This window comes from Rattus norvegicus, chromosome 4 (genome assembly GCF_036323735.1).
Source record: "Rattus norvegicus strain BN/NHsdMcwi chromosome 4, GRCr8, whole genome shotgun sequence".
Taxonomy (NCBI): Eukaryota; Metazoa; Chordata; class Mammalia; order Rodentia; family Muridae; genus Rattus; species Rattus norvegicus.
The window spans coordinates 23,325,313-23,342,918 of record NC_086022.1 but is presented as its reverse complement, the minus strand read 5'-3'; the positions used below and the strand labels follow the sequence as shown (position 1 = coordinate 23,342,918).

Genomic DNA, 17,606 nt, shown 5'->3' with positions numbered 1-17,606 from the left:
ACAAATATTTATCCACCCAGATCCACCCCTTTCTGTCTCTCATTAGAAAACAAACAAGCTTCTAAAGCATAATTTTCAAATATATTATCTATATCTATATTTTCTATCTATCTTTTTGTCTGTGTGTCTGTCTCTCTTTTTCTGTCTCTCTGTATATATGTATAATTGATCTGGAGCAGACTTTAGTTTCCCTTTCCAGTGTCTCATTTGATGCCTTAGAGTACCCAGGCCTGTTTGACCAGCAGAAAAGAGTGGGCTTTTAGTGACAGCCACTATCTACAGCCCTGCCCCCGCCCCATCCTGTTCCCAGTCACTCCCCAGTCACCCTTTGGAAGAGTAAGTGCGTTCTTGCTGGGACTTTTTCTATGTCTAGGATTCACTACCAGTTTTCCTTAGGCAATTCAAAATAACTTAAAGGCTCTTGGGTCTGAACCACATGTTCACATTGAGACTATATATCCTAGTACATTTTTAAATCCACAAGTCTAAAATTATGACACCATATTAGTTACTATCCATAGCTGTTTGACACTGAGCAAAGTACCTGGCATTTCTGCCTTCACAGTTCGGGTGCAAGCTGGATTTACTTGTTTGTTTGTTTGATTGATTGATTGATTGATTGATTGACTGATTGATTGATTGCTTTGTTGAAACAAGCTTTTTCTCTGTTTAGCCTTAGCTGTCCTTAAACAGGCCCTATAGACCAGGATGGCCTTGAACTCAGAACTCGATATCTGCTTGCCTTTACCTCCCGAGTGCGCTGGGTTTAAAAGCATGCACCACCACTACCTGGCCAAAGCTGTAGTTCTATGGCAGGTTTGGGGTGAAAATTCAGGAGACAATCTGATCAAGTGAATAAATCTTCACTAACACCTTTTTCAACTATTAGATGTCAATATTTGCGTTAAAACCTGATAGTTTTAATTTATGGAATACCAATTGCTGACCAGTTTCATTTAAATTGCTGTCCCCCCAAAAATAAATAAATAGATAAAAAAGGAAAAGATATCAAATGACAACTTAATTCGGGAAACAACCTGGTGTCCTCTGTCCCTTTTGCTTCCCTGCTTGCTTTCTATGTAATAGCAATGGGTGGTTCTTTCTTGATGTAAGAGAAGATCTGCTATAAGAGATACTCTGTCCAGAATGACTGCAGTGTGAGTTTGTCTCACTGAATAGGCTGAGTCATCTCCTAGCTGCTGGAAGGTGGTGTTGTCATTGTTATGAGACACTAGGGATCACGGGGCTGTGCTCATTATGCATGCATATTTTTCTTGGAAAATTCTGCATAAGATGACTTTCCCCTGAATATCGAAAGTCTGCCAATGTCATTCTGTCTGTGGCCACTATTATAAAAATAGATTCTACTGCCAAAATAACTATGTTTCTTCCACACACACAGTGATTTCAAAATAGCAAAAATACTACAATAAAATTTTCTTTGCCTACATGAGTCAACATCCATGAAAATGCACTGACATTTTTTAAGGTCACTTCTATGTCATGTAGCATTTTTTTTTAAGTCACCAGTCTTCGACAGTGTGGTATAATTGACAAGGCTTAGAGGATTACTTATACAAATAGTAATTATGATGCTGAAAAGCAGATAGTACATAACAAATTCTGTCCTTTTGGGACAGGGGTCGGGGCAGGGTAGTTTTGTTTTGTTTCTAGGACAAAATTCGCTATGTAGCAAAATTCAATCCTCCTGATTTTCCTGCCTCTACTTTCCAGTCTAAGAAGTATGCACCTCCACTCTATAATCCAAATTAATTAATTAATTAATTTACTTACTTACTTACTTACTTATTAAATTGCCTATTTCTCTCCCCCAAGAGAGTAATATTCTGTGTAACCCTGGCTGACCTGTAACTTGATCTGTAGACCAGGCTGGTGTCAGGCTCAGAGATCTGAGTATCTCTGCGTTTCTTCTGCTGGGATTCAGGAACGCTCCATCACCACAGAGCTGCAAATGTATTTTTTTGTAGTTAACTGGAGACTGGAAAATGACTGATTGGGTAAATCTATTGCTGCACAAGTATCAGGAACAGTATTTCGATTCACAGGACCTACATAAAGCCAGACACAGCAGCACTGTGATGTCAGTACTTCCTGTTGTGAGATAGGAAGTCGCGGAAAGACTATCTGCAGATGCTCACAGCGCGGACTGTCTCAAACAGGGTGCAAGATGAGGCCCAGCATCCGAGGTTATCCTCTGGCCTCTACACATGCAGACATGGTTCCTTCGCTTGCTGGTCATGCACTGTAGCAGAATTGGTGAACTCCAGGTTCCATGCAAGGCCATATCTCAAAAAAGAAGGTGGAACACAATTAAGGAAGACATGTGACATAATGTCTGGCCTCCAGATTATGAGCATACATGTGTGTAGGCATCCAAACAAACATGTGCAAACACATGTTAAAACATATACACACATACACAATGAACACAAGAAAAAAATCCTTGAAAAGATTTTTCCTTCCTTCCTTCCTTCCTTCCTTCCTTCCTTCCTTCTCTCTCTCTCCCCCTCTCACTCTCTCTCTCCCCTCCCTCCTTCTCTCTCTCTCTCTCTCTCTCTCTCTCTCTCTCTCTCTCTCTCTCTCTCTCCCCTCCCTCCTTCTCTCTCTCTCTCTCTTCTCTCTCTCTCCTCCCTCCCTCTCTCTCTCTCTCTCTCTCTCTCTCTCTCTCTCTCTCTCTCTCTCTCTCTCTCTCTCTCTTTATTTTTTCATTACATCCCAAAGACTGCCCCACTCCTATTCCCCCCTATTCCCCCTTCACAGAGTCCCTCTTCCCATCCCTCTCCTCTGAGAGGCTGCCACGCCAGCCTGGGTATTCCTTCACCCTAGTGCATCAGGTCTCTGCAGGATTAGGCAAGTCCCCTCCAATTGTGTTGATTTTTTTTTTTTTTTGTAACAACAGTGATCCAAACAAAATGCACATTGCACAAAGCATTACTCCAACCCAAACCCTTATTGAATGGATTTGATAAAAGGAAAAATAAACAACAAACAAAAAAAAAAACAAACCAAACCAAGGCATGGAGTCTTTGGCGGTACAGCAGTACCTCAAGAGTTAAGTCACAACGCAATGCGGTTGCTGTGTGCTCTGTTCAGCTTTATTGAGTTAATGAATGGGAACCCAATTCTTATCTGCACTGTTCTCGCTGACTGTGATAAATTTAAAACGTCGTTGTATTTCTTACCACAGGAACTCATATTTAAACTAGACATGCAGAACCTGGAGTCTGGCAGACTGAAATGTCCCTTTGATCCTCAGCAGCCTTTTGCTTCGGTAATGACAGGTAAGATCAGTGCAAACAAGTCTTGTGTCGAAGTGAGTTTCTGAAAAGGCCTGTGTAGACTAAACCACATTTTCTGACTGAATTGAATAGAGTATTGGATTAGCCCTTCCCCACATGTTGGTACTGGCCTCACTATGTGAACGTCATTGTCTGTGAGGTGAATGAGGTGACAGCATTCCTGCGTGTCTGCCTGAATTCGCTCTCGCGCAACTGTCACGCTTCTTCGTTCTAAAACTGCATTTACTCACCTGAGATTTTCTAATACTCACCTTTGACCCTCTTTATACTCGGGAAGGTGCCACATCTAGCATTTCTTAAGTAGGTGAACAAAGGAAAACCCACAAAACAAAAAACAATGAATTGAGCTCTAGATTATGGCTACAGACTGCCTGAGCCTCTTTGCTTCATATTTCTATTAACAGAAATGTGAGTGTTTTTTTCTCATGCCCGGAGCCCTGTCTGGCTTTCTACACATCTTATATTCTCACAGAAAAGACTGTCTTGTTGAAAGAAGGCAATGCTGTATGGTCTGAATTGTGTTCTAAAGAACATCAGCAGGAGCCCTGCATTTTAAACATTATAAATACGCCTTTGTTTTGATTGGTTCATGACTTTGGTCTCTCATTATGTAACCTGTCTATCAACCGTGGGAGGTAATGATAAGAGTGAAGCACCATGACATTTTAATTTCCACATAGTGAGGACCAGAACTTTGGCTTTGAAGTGTGTGTGTGTGTGTGTGTGTGTGTGTGTGTGTGTGTGTGTGTGTGTGTGTGTAAGTTATACAACCCATGGTTATTTCTTCTTAGTAGATGCCATAGATTATTTTCATCTCTTGAGTGGGACTGATAAGCCCTTAATAAAAAGGGAACAGATTGTAGATGTGCTGACCCTTCTTAGAAATCCCTGTAAAATCCCTCCAAAAATAAGCATGCCCGTTTTTAAACCTGGATATTCAGATCAACATTATGGCTAAAACACACTTTTTTTCCTGACCAAATATTGTCATGTTTGTAGTAGAAGGTGTTTCAAATGATACATTGCTTTCGCTTATCTAAGGCTCCTTAGAGCTTTTTAGTGACATCATCATTTTTAATGTATATTTAAAATTTTTGATTCTCATTGAAACATTGATATTTATCTGATATGTGGGAAAAGTGTCTTTCAATGGTGGGGATGGTGTGTTATCTGCACCGAGTGTATGCCACTGGGTTTCATCCCATTTTGTTTCCTGTAGTAGCTGGCCACTGACATTGAGGTTGAAGCATCCCTAGGGGTCCAGTGAAAAGCTATTAGACATAAGCAGGGAAATTAGAAAGTGTTTTAATCATTCCAAATCCAGACAGAGCTTTGAAGATTCTGCCTCCAAAAATAAGTCACATGTCAGTGGTGTCATTGTTCTTAGCCATTACTTAGGTACTTAAGAAATTTAAATGATCTACCCAGATTAGTCATTTTCACTTTATTTTAGGGTGTAACCCAAAGAAGCTTCCTGTCTAAATCTCTTGAAATAGCAGTTTTAGTTTTCCAAAGGACAACACATCATGCTGCAGGGACAGCCTTCTTCCTGCCTCCCCTCCCCATTCTCTGACAAGCACGTTGGCAAACAGACAGAGAGCATTGATCCTTAAACCCACTCAGACCTTCTCCATCCTTATCTCTTTGCTGCCATTCTTGTTCTTTCCTCTTCCACATCTAAGTGTCTGTGTCCCCTCCTCCTCCTCCTCCTCCTCCTCCTCCTCCTCCTCCTCCTCCTCCTCCTCCTCCTCCCCCTCTTCCCCCTCTTCCTCCTCCTCCCTCTCTTCCTCCTCTTCCTCCTCTTCTTCCTCTTCTTCCTCTTCCTCCTCTTCCTCCTCTTCTTCCTCTTCCTCCTCCTCCTCTTCTGCTCCTTGTCCCCATTTCACCCCCTACTCTCTTCTCTCTCTCTTTCCTCTTTTCCTTTCCTCCTTATTATTCTTTTCTGTCCTTCACGAAACAGTCACTTCATATAACATAGGACCAAAATGTAGGAGGAAGGAAGAGCACAATCTTCCCTTTGTTTATCATAGCCTTAGAGACACGGTCATCTCAAGGAATGCAGCATGTTATAATTACCAGGGATGACTTCAGCGTTGAAAGCTCCCTTTCCGCAGGAGTTGGACAAAGAAAAGCTGTGGCCAGGAGGTTGTGTCAGTGAAGCAAATAACGAATTTCACTATCCAGCTTTCTAGACTCTGCTTATCAATGTAAATTGGGTGACCTCTTCATCTAAGCTATTCCTTCAGAATCTGAAAAACATATGAAGCAACATGTTATAGTGTTAAACAGACCATGTACTGGGTGTCTTATTATCGTCTACTTCTGTTGCCTTAGCAGTCCCATGCTTGCTTTGTGTCTTGCAGATGAGCACCTCTACTCTGGAACAGCTTCTGATTTTCTTGGCAAAGACACTGCATTCACAAGATCCCTTGGGCTAATGCAGGACCACCATTACATCAGAACTGACATTTCGGAACACTACTGGCTCAATGGTTAGAGATGTTTCTCTTCTTTTTGTTTTGACTTTGCGTTTGGAAAAATGAGAAGCTCACTAATATGCATGTAAATGTGTTTGAGGAGAGATGATTTGGTACACCACTTAAGAATATATGTGAAATTATTTCACATTAAATTAGACTAATCTCCAGAAACTGTGTGTGTGTGTGTGTGTGTGTGTGTGTGTGTGTGTGTGTGTGTGTGTGTGTGTGTGGTATATGTGTCTGTGTACAGCTGATAGTTACTATGTCCTATAACCCTGACATATCTTTGGTACTCTTGTGCTCTAATAAAGGTTTTTTTTAAATACACTTAAAATGACATTTGAGACATAATTAAAAGTTTAATTTTAAAGATGAGTAAAGTATAAATGTGAAAAGTTGAGTGATTTGACTAAGGTCTCTCAATCTTTCAGCTACAGAACTAGGGTTTAATCTGTCAATCTGTGTTCCATGTTTTAATGCAAAGCTTATTAGCTCAACAGAAAGGAGATAGATAGTAATGCTAACTTCTTTATCATATCTTAATTATCACATACAATTATATATGCCTCAGTTATTATGAACACTGTGTATAAGTTAATTAATATTTTCCATTTCTTATCATATATTGGCAGAGATAAGTTTAATACTAACTTCTGCTGGTAAAATTATGTTTGGTTTTAGAAATAGCACTCCAAGATTTTTAAATATTGATATTGGTTTGACTAAGTATTCATATGTTTTAATATTATATGGTATTCGTGGTTTAAAAGGCAGGAAATTTTTGTAAAAAAAAAAACCCTAAGGAATTTACGTGGTTACATCAAGGACTAATATAAGACTATTTCACACACTGTCTTACTTTATTCCATTTCCAGGGGAAATAAGATAGTTTATTTAAACAGTCAGATCACATTTAGAAGTTCCATCAAAATTGGTGGGTTTGGTAGAGAAGGCCAAACCAGAGATTTCCAAGGAGCTATCTTGCTATCTCCGAGTGTCTTTTGAAAAGTGACAATAAAAACAAAAGGAAAGACACTTTTGAAAACATTCCTACTGTCAAAACCTGTAATTCCATTTGTTTATCCAGTAAAGTGTTTTCCAAACTGGCTCCCAAAGAAAAAGCTACTAACTTCCAATGGGTTTTGGAATTATCTGATTTGAGAGCAACCTCATAGGTTTGCCCTTTTATACCTGCTCATATAAATATTCTCCTAGATTTAAAATAAAGCATAAAATTGCATCTTTCTATTTAGGAATGGCAAATGTCCCCACATAAAAAAGTCATTTAGAAGATAATTTAGTCATTCTTCATTGTGACATGTCCATAAAGAACTCTACATATGCAGTTTTTGTCTAAAATCTTATTGATGCTGTTGCCATTTGAGTATAATTACAAACTAGGACACTTTTCAAATGACTGCCATTTCCCCCAACAACTCTTAAGCCTTTTGCATTCTGAATGCTACTCCACCCAATGGACCGACAAAGATAGGCAGTGCACAGACACCTTCCTCTGCCTTTCTATATAGGTCCATTCTATTTTGCTAGCATGGAGTCTCAGGGTAGTGAACAACGGGGCTGAAAACACTTTCATCTTATTAGTTGGCCCATTTCCATAGTCTCTGCTTTATCTTTGTCCCTGTATTTCTTTCAGCCAGAACAAATTTGGGGTCAAAATTTTTGTGGGTGGATTGGTGTCCTTATCCCTCCACTGAGGGTCTTGCCTGACTACAGGTGGTGGCCACTTCAGTTCCATATCCCTACTGCTATGAGTCTCAGCTAAGGTCATCCCCCTAGACTCCTTGGAGCCTTACCCATCCCAGGTCTCTGGGATGTCCGACAGATGCTCCCCTACCTTCACCATTCATTTTACTGACCTTTGGCCCTCTCTCCTATCTCTGCCTACATTTGATCAGGAACACTGCTCCCTTCCCCTTTCCATCACCTCTCAAACCCAATTCTCTGACATCTGTCTCCTATGACTATTTTATTTCCCCTTCTAAATGAGATTCAAGAATCTTTGCTTGGGCCTTCCTCATTATTTAACTTCTTTGTATCTATGGAACATAGCATGGGTATACTGTGAGTTTTTGTTTTTTGTTTTTTTTTTTTTTTTGGCTGATTCTATTCATATCCATTTGATATGGGTTACCACACTCAGGATGATATTCCCAAGTTCTATTTATTTGCCAGCAAAATTTATGATGTGCTTTTTTGTAAAATAGCTGAGTAGTATTCCAGTGTGTAAATGAATCACATTTACTATATCTATTCTTTGGTTGAGGGGGCATCAGAGTTTCCGGCTATTGCAAATAAAGCTGCTGTGACCATAGTGAATCATGTCTCCTTGTGATACAGTGGAGTTTTTTTTTTTTGAGTATATGCTCCAGGACAGCTGTAGGTAGGTCTTCAGATAGAATTATTCTTAAATCTCTGGGAAACATCTTGATTGGTTTTACTTTTTAATCAGGAAAATTTGTTTGTGTGTGTGTGAGTGTGTGTGTGTGTGTGTGTGTGTGTGTGTGTCTGTGTTTGTGTCTGTGTCTGTGTGTTTCTTAAAGTTAACTAGTCATACACTAAAGACTAATAGACAGTGATGTGGACAGGAGGACCAGTCCATTGAGAAAATGAATACAGCTGAGAAAGAATAGAAAGGAAAGTAGCAATAGTAGTTAGAAGAATAGGAAATTATGCAGCAAAGCATATGTGAGATTGACAGTATTTCTTGGTGAATAGGAGCATAAGCTGGGTTTATGACAGAGGCCAAGTGAGAGAGAAGAAATGAGGGTAGTAGAAAAGATATATGATAGGAATTTTCTTAAGAATTAAGGAGGCTAACATTCATGGAAATTATTCAAGAAAGTATATACTGATTAATAGTCAAAGTGGTCTACTAGGATATTTCTAGGTTCTTCTTCCATTATTATATTATTGAACTGTGTCAACTTATACACACACACACACACACACACACACACACACACACACACACACTACATATTTTATTTGAACACAAATACCTGTTTGTAAATCTTAACTATCACTTATGAGGGAACTTACTCAAAATCATTTAGGCATTCTATGAGCTGAATTTGTGTCAGGATAACCACTGCTGATATTATTCCTGAAAGTGGGAGAAGTAGGAGGCAACATAGAAAGTCTAAACCTTTGCTTTTCTCCCATGTCTCTTTAACATTTGACCTACTGACCTCCTTTCAATGAGCTCATTCTACTTCTTGATCTCCACTGTAATGTGTGCTGTTTCCTGAAACGTTAATTCCCATCCTTTGTCATTAAGTGGCCTTGAAATGTTTCTATGGGTTCCTACATCCTCATCTTAAATTAGATTTAAAATTGTTCTATAGAGAAATAAGAATATGAAATCAAGAATATCAAATCATGCATGTGTTAGTTGATTTCCCCAGCGTCACCACCAAAACACCTTATAAAAGCAGTGTAAAGGGAGGAGAGTTTCCTGTGGCTCATGATTCAAAAGTGTGAGAGAAGAAAGCTGCTCTCACCTCTTCTGTTCCATTTGATCCCTCTGGAAGCACAGCCTAAGGGATAAGGTCACTCACCTTTAAATGGGCTGTCCTCCTTTAGTCAACCCAGTTTGTAAAACCCTCACCAGTGGGCTTGGAGGCTTGTGTGCATGCCAATTAATTATTTGAACAGGATGATAACCATCATACTTGGTCTAGTTTTGGTTCTTGAATGACCTTCCCCTTGAATTGCATCTAAAAATCTGTAAGTAAAATTTTTGTATCTTGTTTTCCATTCAAACTGCCCCTCGGTGTCAGTTTCCTGATGTTATCGCCCATAATTTTGTTAGCTTCCTTCACCTATTTACCTTGAACTTATCTTTGATCCCTTCCTCTCCTTCAACTCCTCTATCTAATCTTTCAGGAGGCACCTCTATTTCCTTCGAACCCTCTATTGACCTTGTTCTTTCCAGAGCCACTATCCTCCTGTAAGTCACAAGGCCTCAGAGACATTTTATTGCCCCTATTTGATTGTTTACCAACTAATTCCCCTCTCTTTCATCTCTCCATTTATATTTTTTTATGTAACATATATGTTAGATGTTATCTCAGGCACTTTTATAGTGCAATTTTGTTTAATGGCATAGTTTTGAGAAAATTACTATTTGCAGAAAGGCATTAGAAGCCAGGTACTTAGACACTTAACTAGGACATTCAGTTAGGACTGAAATTAAAATAAATCTGTCCAGTTCCGGATGCTAAACTCTTTCTAGGGGATGCAATCCAGGCTTCTTCTGCACAAGCAAGGATCCAGGTTCATACTCAGGTTCCATGTTTCTGTATTTTCCATGTGGGGCTAAAGCACAGCAAAGATTTGGTCTGGCAGTGACTGGTATAACTGACAGGAGAAAATGTGCGTTGATCAGCTGTAGGAGCAGCCAAGGCACTCTGGACAAACTGAGTAGGTGTGAGTAGTTTGCTGAGGGAACAGAAAGCCAGAATGAAATGACCCCATTGCTTCCAGAGACCCATTCAGTCAAGACTTCCTTGTTCCTGGAAATAAGGCCAGAGCAAAAGAAGAAATGACAGAAAATGTGTAATATTCCTATAATGAGGAGAAAACTGATGGGCAAAGGCAAAATAATGGTTTTTGTCAGGGACCACTTTTATCCTCTGTCATGACAAATTGTCATTTGCACACACATTCAGAATATGGCCCAAAGACAAAAACTACTGGGATTTCTGGCTGAGCAAGGAACGTAAAGGCCAGAATGCAGCTGAACTATTCTAATTGATGGAAGTGAATGTTAACTTAGAAACCTTTTTTTTTTAAATCTCGTACTTCACAAATTGAGATGCAATATCCAGAAAGAGATATGTTTGGGTCTCCTAGCTTGTTCTAAATTGGAAAGTTGATTGTTATTTTTTGTTGTTCTATTGTAGTAATAGTTATGGGGGGGAAAAGCCACCTCTGATTTAACTCTGGCTTTGTCACAGAATGACTAGAACCACAGGCTGCTCTGTTTAAAACTCAGGTGTTAACACTAGCAACCAATGATGATTTAAATTTAATATAGTATGAATAAAAACTCAATCAAAGCTGCACATGGACTGACCCTGGACTCTGACCCCATAGGTAGCAATGAATATCCTAGTAAGAGCACCAGTGGAAGGGGAAGCCCTGGGTCCTGCTAAGACTGAACCCCCAGTGAACTAACTATGGGGGGGAGGGCGGCAATGGGGGGAGGGTTGGGAGGGGAACACCCATAAGGAAGGGGAGGGAGAGGGGGATGTTTGCCCGGAAACCGGGAAAGGGAATAACACTCGAAATGTATATAAGAAATACTCAAGTTAATAAAAAAATAAAAGCTGCATATGTGCCTTATTATTTTCTTACTATACACATGAGTCTAGGTTCAATCTCCAGCACTTAAAAAGTTTAAATAAACTTGAAATTTGGGTCCTTATTCTTTTTCACCATGTGTCAGCACTTCAGTGGAATTATGATCTCGAGGACAACATATTTTGAGGAATAAAAACGTAAGAAACTTCCCTCAGCACACAAATGTCTTTAAACATGCCTTGTTTAAATTATTGTGACTTATTAATATCTTTGCAATGTCCGACAATCACATTCCTCATTATTTTTATTACCTGTGGATGTGAAGCTTGCTCTTGAGGTTCACAAGACGATGGTTGGGTTACAGAAGTGATGGAGAATCAGCAAATCAAATAGTCAGTTCAGTGTGGAATGTGGCTTTCTCTTCCTTCTGTATGTGTTGTAATGCCAGTGCGTCATTTACTTCTTGTGAGGTACATTACGGATATTTTGTTAAGCTTTGCTTCCTATGTTTCCTCTATATCAGTTTAAATTCCCACATTTCACACACATATGATAAGCTAAATTATTTTAAGCCTTATACAATATTTAGATTAAGTAAAATACAAAAAGAAAGAAATTTGGGATAATCCATTGAATATTTGTTAAGATTACATATAACGTATGCTGGGCACTTATCTGTAGCATGAGGGCTGTGGATTTATCAAATTTTTTAGTAGAATTCAGCTGCTGACCACTCAGCGAATTTAAAATCTGTAAATGTACACCATTCTGTGTCCTGTACTCCACTGGGCAGGAGCCAGAATGAGAACAGCTAATGTCTCTCCTGGTCAGACTATCTCTAGGGCCTCCCAGTCCCCTTCATGACTCAAGAACCATGACTCCTCAGTGCTGGAGTCTTCCTTGATGCTTATTAGGAGACAGAATAACAGAACAGAAACCCTATGTGCAGGTCAAGGTAAAGCATCAGCCCATCCCACTCGCTATCAATATAATCTTTAGATACATACAGAGACAGGGACACAGGGACACTTCAGGGTGCTTACCCAAATGGAGCTGAGTTTTTGTGAGAATCTCAGGGTGGATCTACAGAATGTCACCACTTGGAACATGAAAACAAGTAATGAACCTTGGATGCATGTGTTTCTGTTTTCTTTCTGGAGTAGCTGGGAACTTTTGTTTTAAATTTTCATTTTTACCATATTAGAGGGGAGTTTAATTTAAAGTTTCTGTTGAAACTCTCTGTTGTCTGTAAATCCTCCCACATGGAAGGAGATGTTAAAACAATTGGAAGACAACATAAGGAGAAATCAAAGGCAATTGGAAAATCACTGTTGATAAAGTATACTGAGGTAGTATCATCACCCTGTGCAAAAGAGGCTTGTGGGAGAAAGAAACATGTTATGCTCTGTAGGCTAAGATTTTGTCATCTTCAATTTGACAGTGCCTCATGGTGTCATGCTAGAGGTTCAGTTCTAAAAACACATAGTTTCAAATTCTGTCCCTATTAGGAAATTTGTTTTAAATTCCAGGGGGAGGGGAGTTTGCTATAATAAAGCCCAGGTGTCTATTGCTATGGGTTTAAATTGTTGAATTCAACAACCATGCACTAATTAAATGATAGCTATTTTTACCCAAAATTGGCAGCCAATCAGGAAAGAATTTCTATCATAAAATGCTAACAACGGTGTTCTAAGACAAAACCTTGGTGTAATCTAAAAGAAAGAAATGCACTGTTCCCAAGACTTGCATTTATTTTTAGCTTGCAAGTCTGTTTACTGTTTCGATCACAGAACAGAACACTACTTGATACTCACTCTTCTCTCCCATAATTAGATTTCTTCATATAATAAACAGTTGGCTTTGACTTCCCCTCAAAAATAATTTTCTTCCAAGACTTGTAAAAAAGAACCACACACAATAAAAATCAGTGATGACTGAACAGCACAGTGTCATGGATGTTGCACGTTCTATGTTATCCACCAGCGAAAAGATCTGTGCTGGCCACACTTATGGTAATTTCTGCCATCTGTGTCATGCAGAATTCCTGAAATGTGGGCTGCTGTCACACCCTAGCTTTCTGTCATTTCAGGGGTGTCCTCTGGCAACAGCTGCATGTTTTCACTTTCAGAAAGGTTGCCCTGAGTATGTCTGCAGCATGACCTCAGCATGTCCCATAGGTCTATCCTCTCTTCAGACCTTGTGTATTCTACTCTTTACATACTGTTTGTTTATGTAAATAAATTGAGGATCAGTCGGCCCAAATCATCTCAGGTGAACATTCTCCCAACTCCTCATCTGATTGCCTGACAAAACCATATTTATTTATTTATTTATTTGTTTATTTTATTTTTATTTTATTTTATTTTTGAGACAAAGTTTCTCTTTGAGACAAAACCCTGGCTGTCCTGGAATTCACTCTGTAGACCAGGATAGCCTTGAACTCACAGAGATCCACCTAGCTCTTCCTTCCATGTGCTGGGATTAAAGGGAGTTTACCACCATGTCTGTCTTAGTTCTTTGTTTAATGCTAGAGAGGCTCATTCCATAGCCCAAACTAGCCTGGGATTTGCTATGTAGCTAAGCTTGCCCTGAACTCATAACAGTTCTCCTGTGCCATCATTCAAAGTTCTTGGATTGTGTAGCCATGTTCAGCTTGAAGAATATTTTATAAACAATTTCTGCCCTTCAGTTGGTCTGACTAGTTGGTTCTTTTCTGATTTGAGCTATGAAGTCCTCTTTTTTTTTCTAAAGAAAAGATTATACATTTTCAGCCTTTTTGTTTAGATAGTTTGGATTTTGTTGTTGTTTGTTTTGTTTTGCTTTGCTTTGCGATAGGTCCTCACTATCCAGCGCTGGCTGTCTTGGAAGTTACTATACAGATCTTGCTGGCCCTGAACTCGCAGAGATCCTTCTGCTTCTTTCCACTCCCACCCTGCCCCTCCCATACATGACTGCTAGAATTAAAGGCATAGGCTACCATACCTGGCAAGAATGTGAATTCTGTACCACTGCACCAATGGTTTTAAATTTTCATTGTAAATGTATACTAGTAAGCTAGAGGCATGGTACAGCAATAATGATCACGCACTGTTCTCCTGCAGGATCTGGATTCTAATCGTAGAACCAACATAGTAGCTCAGAAGCACAGTAACTCTAGTCCCAGGGATTCTGAGAACCTCTTCTGAGTCCATGGGAAGTATCCATACAATGATGCACAGATATACAAGCTAACAAGATATCCATGCACGTAATAAAATAGAACACCATAGAGGCAAAGAGGATGATAAATTTAAAATCAGGAAATAAACATGTCTTTTATACAGATCCAAAAATATACCAACATTTCAAGAGTCATCACAAAGCATGTGTAACTTTTATTGATTTCATATTTAAGTGCTACAATCTGTTATGCTCACAGTAAAGTCTGTTTTAAGCTCCTGTATTTGCCTGAAAGGAGAGGGCCAAATGTATTTCTATGATTTCTAAATAATGTATCTTGGCGTCCTTTAAGCTCACCCTAAGTACTAAAGACTTATTTACTCATTCCTTGCTCTCTCATACGGCCATGCATTTTTCATCACTGGCCAATCTTTCTCTATCTACAGAGTGCTCATGTCCACGTCAGTGATTCATCAATTCAGATGATTGAAAGCATCTCGGTGTTTATTTCTCTTAATGCCCACGTAGCTAAACTATGACTGCAGATTTTCTCCCAGCTCTACAGCATTGCATTAGAGACCTTTAAGACAGTCTGTGCAGTATTACCCATCCATGCTTCCTGTCTGTAGGAACATTATCATTTTCCACCACTGACGCTCCTTTTAAAGTAACTGCAGCATCAGAACTGGTTTGCTTCAGCGTTTTATTACATATGCAAATGTCTACCTACTCTGAATGAAAACTGAAGCCAGTACTTATCAGTTATTATTTGATCCTTGCCATCTTAGCATTAATACTAATGATTTATTTTCATTATTGTTGTTGAAGACCTAGTCACACATGTAGAAAAAAATCATGATGTTTCCTAGTGTCTGTTTGCTATTTGTTTGTTTGAAACAGCATTTTCTGTAGTCCAAGCTGGCCTCAAACTTGCTATTTAAGCAAGGATGATCTTGTCCTCCACCTCCCTGTGCCAGTAATACAGATGCCTTCCACAGCACTTACCTGTGATGTTTCTTTTTAAGAAAACATTTAAATAACAAGTCAAAAGAGATTGTTAGCAAGAAGGATTGTTTTTACATTTCTCAGGCCAAAAAATCAAGTGTGATTTGGTAGCATCTAGAATGTTAGTCTCGCAGATCATACTCCAGACCAAAACCCTGAGTAGAAATGCGATTGAGCCTTGACAATTTAAGACAGCTTGAAAAGTAACTTTTTCAAGTCTCATGTGCTTTTCTAAAAATAACTTACAGGTATTTTGGGGGAGGGACCTTAACCAAAGCTGGATTATGAGTAATGTAAGAGTGCGTTGGGAAATAATAAGGAATGTAAAAAAAAGAACTTTATTGAGGCATTTCTCTTTTTTCTTAGGGCAAAGACTGGCCAGAAAAAGCTAGACAGATAGATATGGAACTACTGGTTACTTGATTCCTCTCTCTCTCTCTCTCTCTCTCTCTCTCTCTCTCTCTCTCTCTTTCTCTGTCTCTCTCTCTCTGTCTCTGTCTCTCTGTCTCTCTCTCTCTCTCTGTTGTGTGTGTTTGCACGTGTGTGTGTGTGTGTGTAAGAGAGAGAGAGAGAGACAGAGACAGAGACTGAGAGAGACAGAGAATGAGAGATACAGAGACAGAGACAGAGAACATGTTTTTGTTGTTTAGATTTGAGAAAAGATCTCAAGTAGCCAAGGTCTGTCTTGAATTCTTGACCCATGAGATTAAAGTTAGTGCAAGCATGACTTTTAAAGAATGATACTTCAAACCTTCCTTTATGGGACTTTGGTCACTTGCCATTCTTTTACTGGAAAATGATTTGTCAACACTCTTGAAATATAGAAAAATCATATCCTTAGGCAGAAACCATCAAGAATAATGTGATGTTTTATCATCTTTCTTCTGAATACTTAGTGCCTTGTGATTCCTGCAGGTTCGTCATACATTCTACTTAACACAACTGGTTCCCCTGCTCCCAGAGAGCCTTGTTTATCTATGCTTTTACTCCAAACATCTTTTCTGAACCAAATACAGACCTGTTATCAGGTTGACTTGCAGTTACACAAAACAACAACTTGAAATGGCCAGTGTTTTCTAATCAAGGCATTAGGAAACTTTATCAGAACTTTGAAGCAGCACAAAGGGATTTTCCTCTTGTGATGCAAACATTGTGTCACTGACCATTTATGAGGGATGCCTTTCTAAGTCAGGCCACTCAACCCTGTTAACTTGGGATAATCATATCATTACTGCAAATACACACTTTGCTCAGGCTTCCCAGCCACGATGTGCTCATCACCACGGCAGTCACATATCACTATCTCTATCATAATGCATCACACTGATCTTGGCCTTACTTTGTAATTTCTGTGGTACCGGTGATGGGACCCAGACTTAACACAAGTTATGAAACTGCCTTACCACTGAGGTGTCTCCAGTCCTTTTTTGTCTTTTCTATTTCGGAGGCACAACCTCACTAATTTACATAAGTAAGCTTTGAATTCACCATATAGTCCTTGTACTTGTGACCTGGTATTACAAGTATGTGCTGCTGTGGTAAGCTATGATTTATATTTGATGAATGTTAGGCGCTGCCAGCTACTAAGTGCTTTTGTGTAGATACTATTCAGTACTACTAGACAAAGAACATTAGCAGCTCCATATTATATATAAGAAATATGAGGCATAAATAGCTTCTTGGACTTTACACTAAAACCCTGTGTGCAAAATTACCTAAAATATCTTTAAAATGTAAACTCTAGAATATCTCTAGGGCGTATGCTAGAGATAACATAGTCAATACTGGTCATTTTTATTCCACCTCTGGTGAATTTCACAGCAACATAAAGAATACCACAATTGTCACTATTAATGAGATGTATAGGATTCCCCAAGTTCCTTACAAATCATACAGTCATAAAAAGGCAGTCTCATCATAAAGAGAATATAAAATCAGAATCTTTGGATGGAAAAAAACTTTCAAGTCATCTGTATAACATTTTGATCAATAGTGGGCCATTTATATTCTGTAGGGAATGAGGTCTCATAGGATTATAGTGCCTAGTGACATCATGGTCAGTTATGTTCCTGTAATTACATTCTATAATGTTTGAATAGTAATGTTAACATCACTGGATAATTTATTTCTCAGGATACATCCCTGTGATTATATGATGTGTAACTGATTTAGTTAGAATCACTAAGAGTTGTATCCCCCAACGCTGTGTCACCCACTCCAGAAACTCCTGACAGATTTGTTCCCTAGCTCTTTGTATTACCACATGCTGTCACACAGTACATTATTGTCCACGCATCTTGTTTCTTCCACTCACCTC

At 39.1% G+C, this 17,606-nt stretch overlaps 1 protein-coding gene across 1 annotated transcript in view; it reads left to right on the top strand.

The window, feature by feature from the left end:
• Sema3d (semaphorin 3D) overlaps positions 1–17,606 on the top strand; it is a 189,157-nt gene that overhangs the window by 118,053 nt on the left and 53,498 nt on the right. The window contains exons 6-7 of the mRNA NM_001104633.1: positions 3,209–3,302; positions 5,684–5,812. Coding sequence (NP_001098103.1) covers positions 3,209–3,302; positions 5,684–5,812 — 223 coding nt within the window. The remainder of the gene's footprint in view (positions 1–3,208; positions 3,303–5,683; positions 5,813–17,606) is intronic.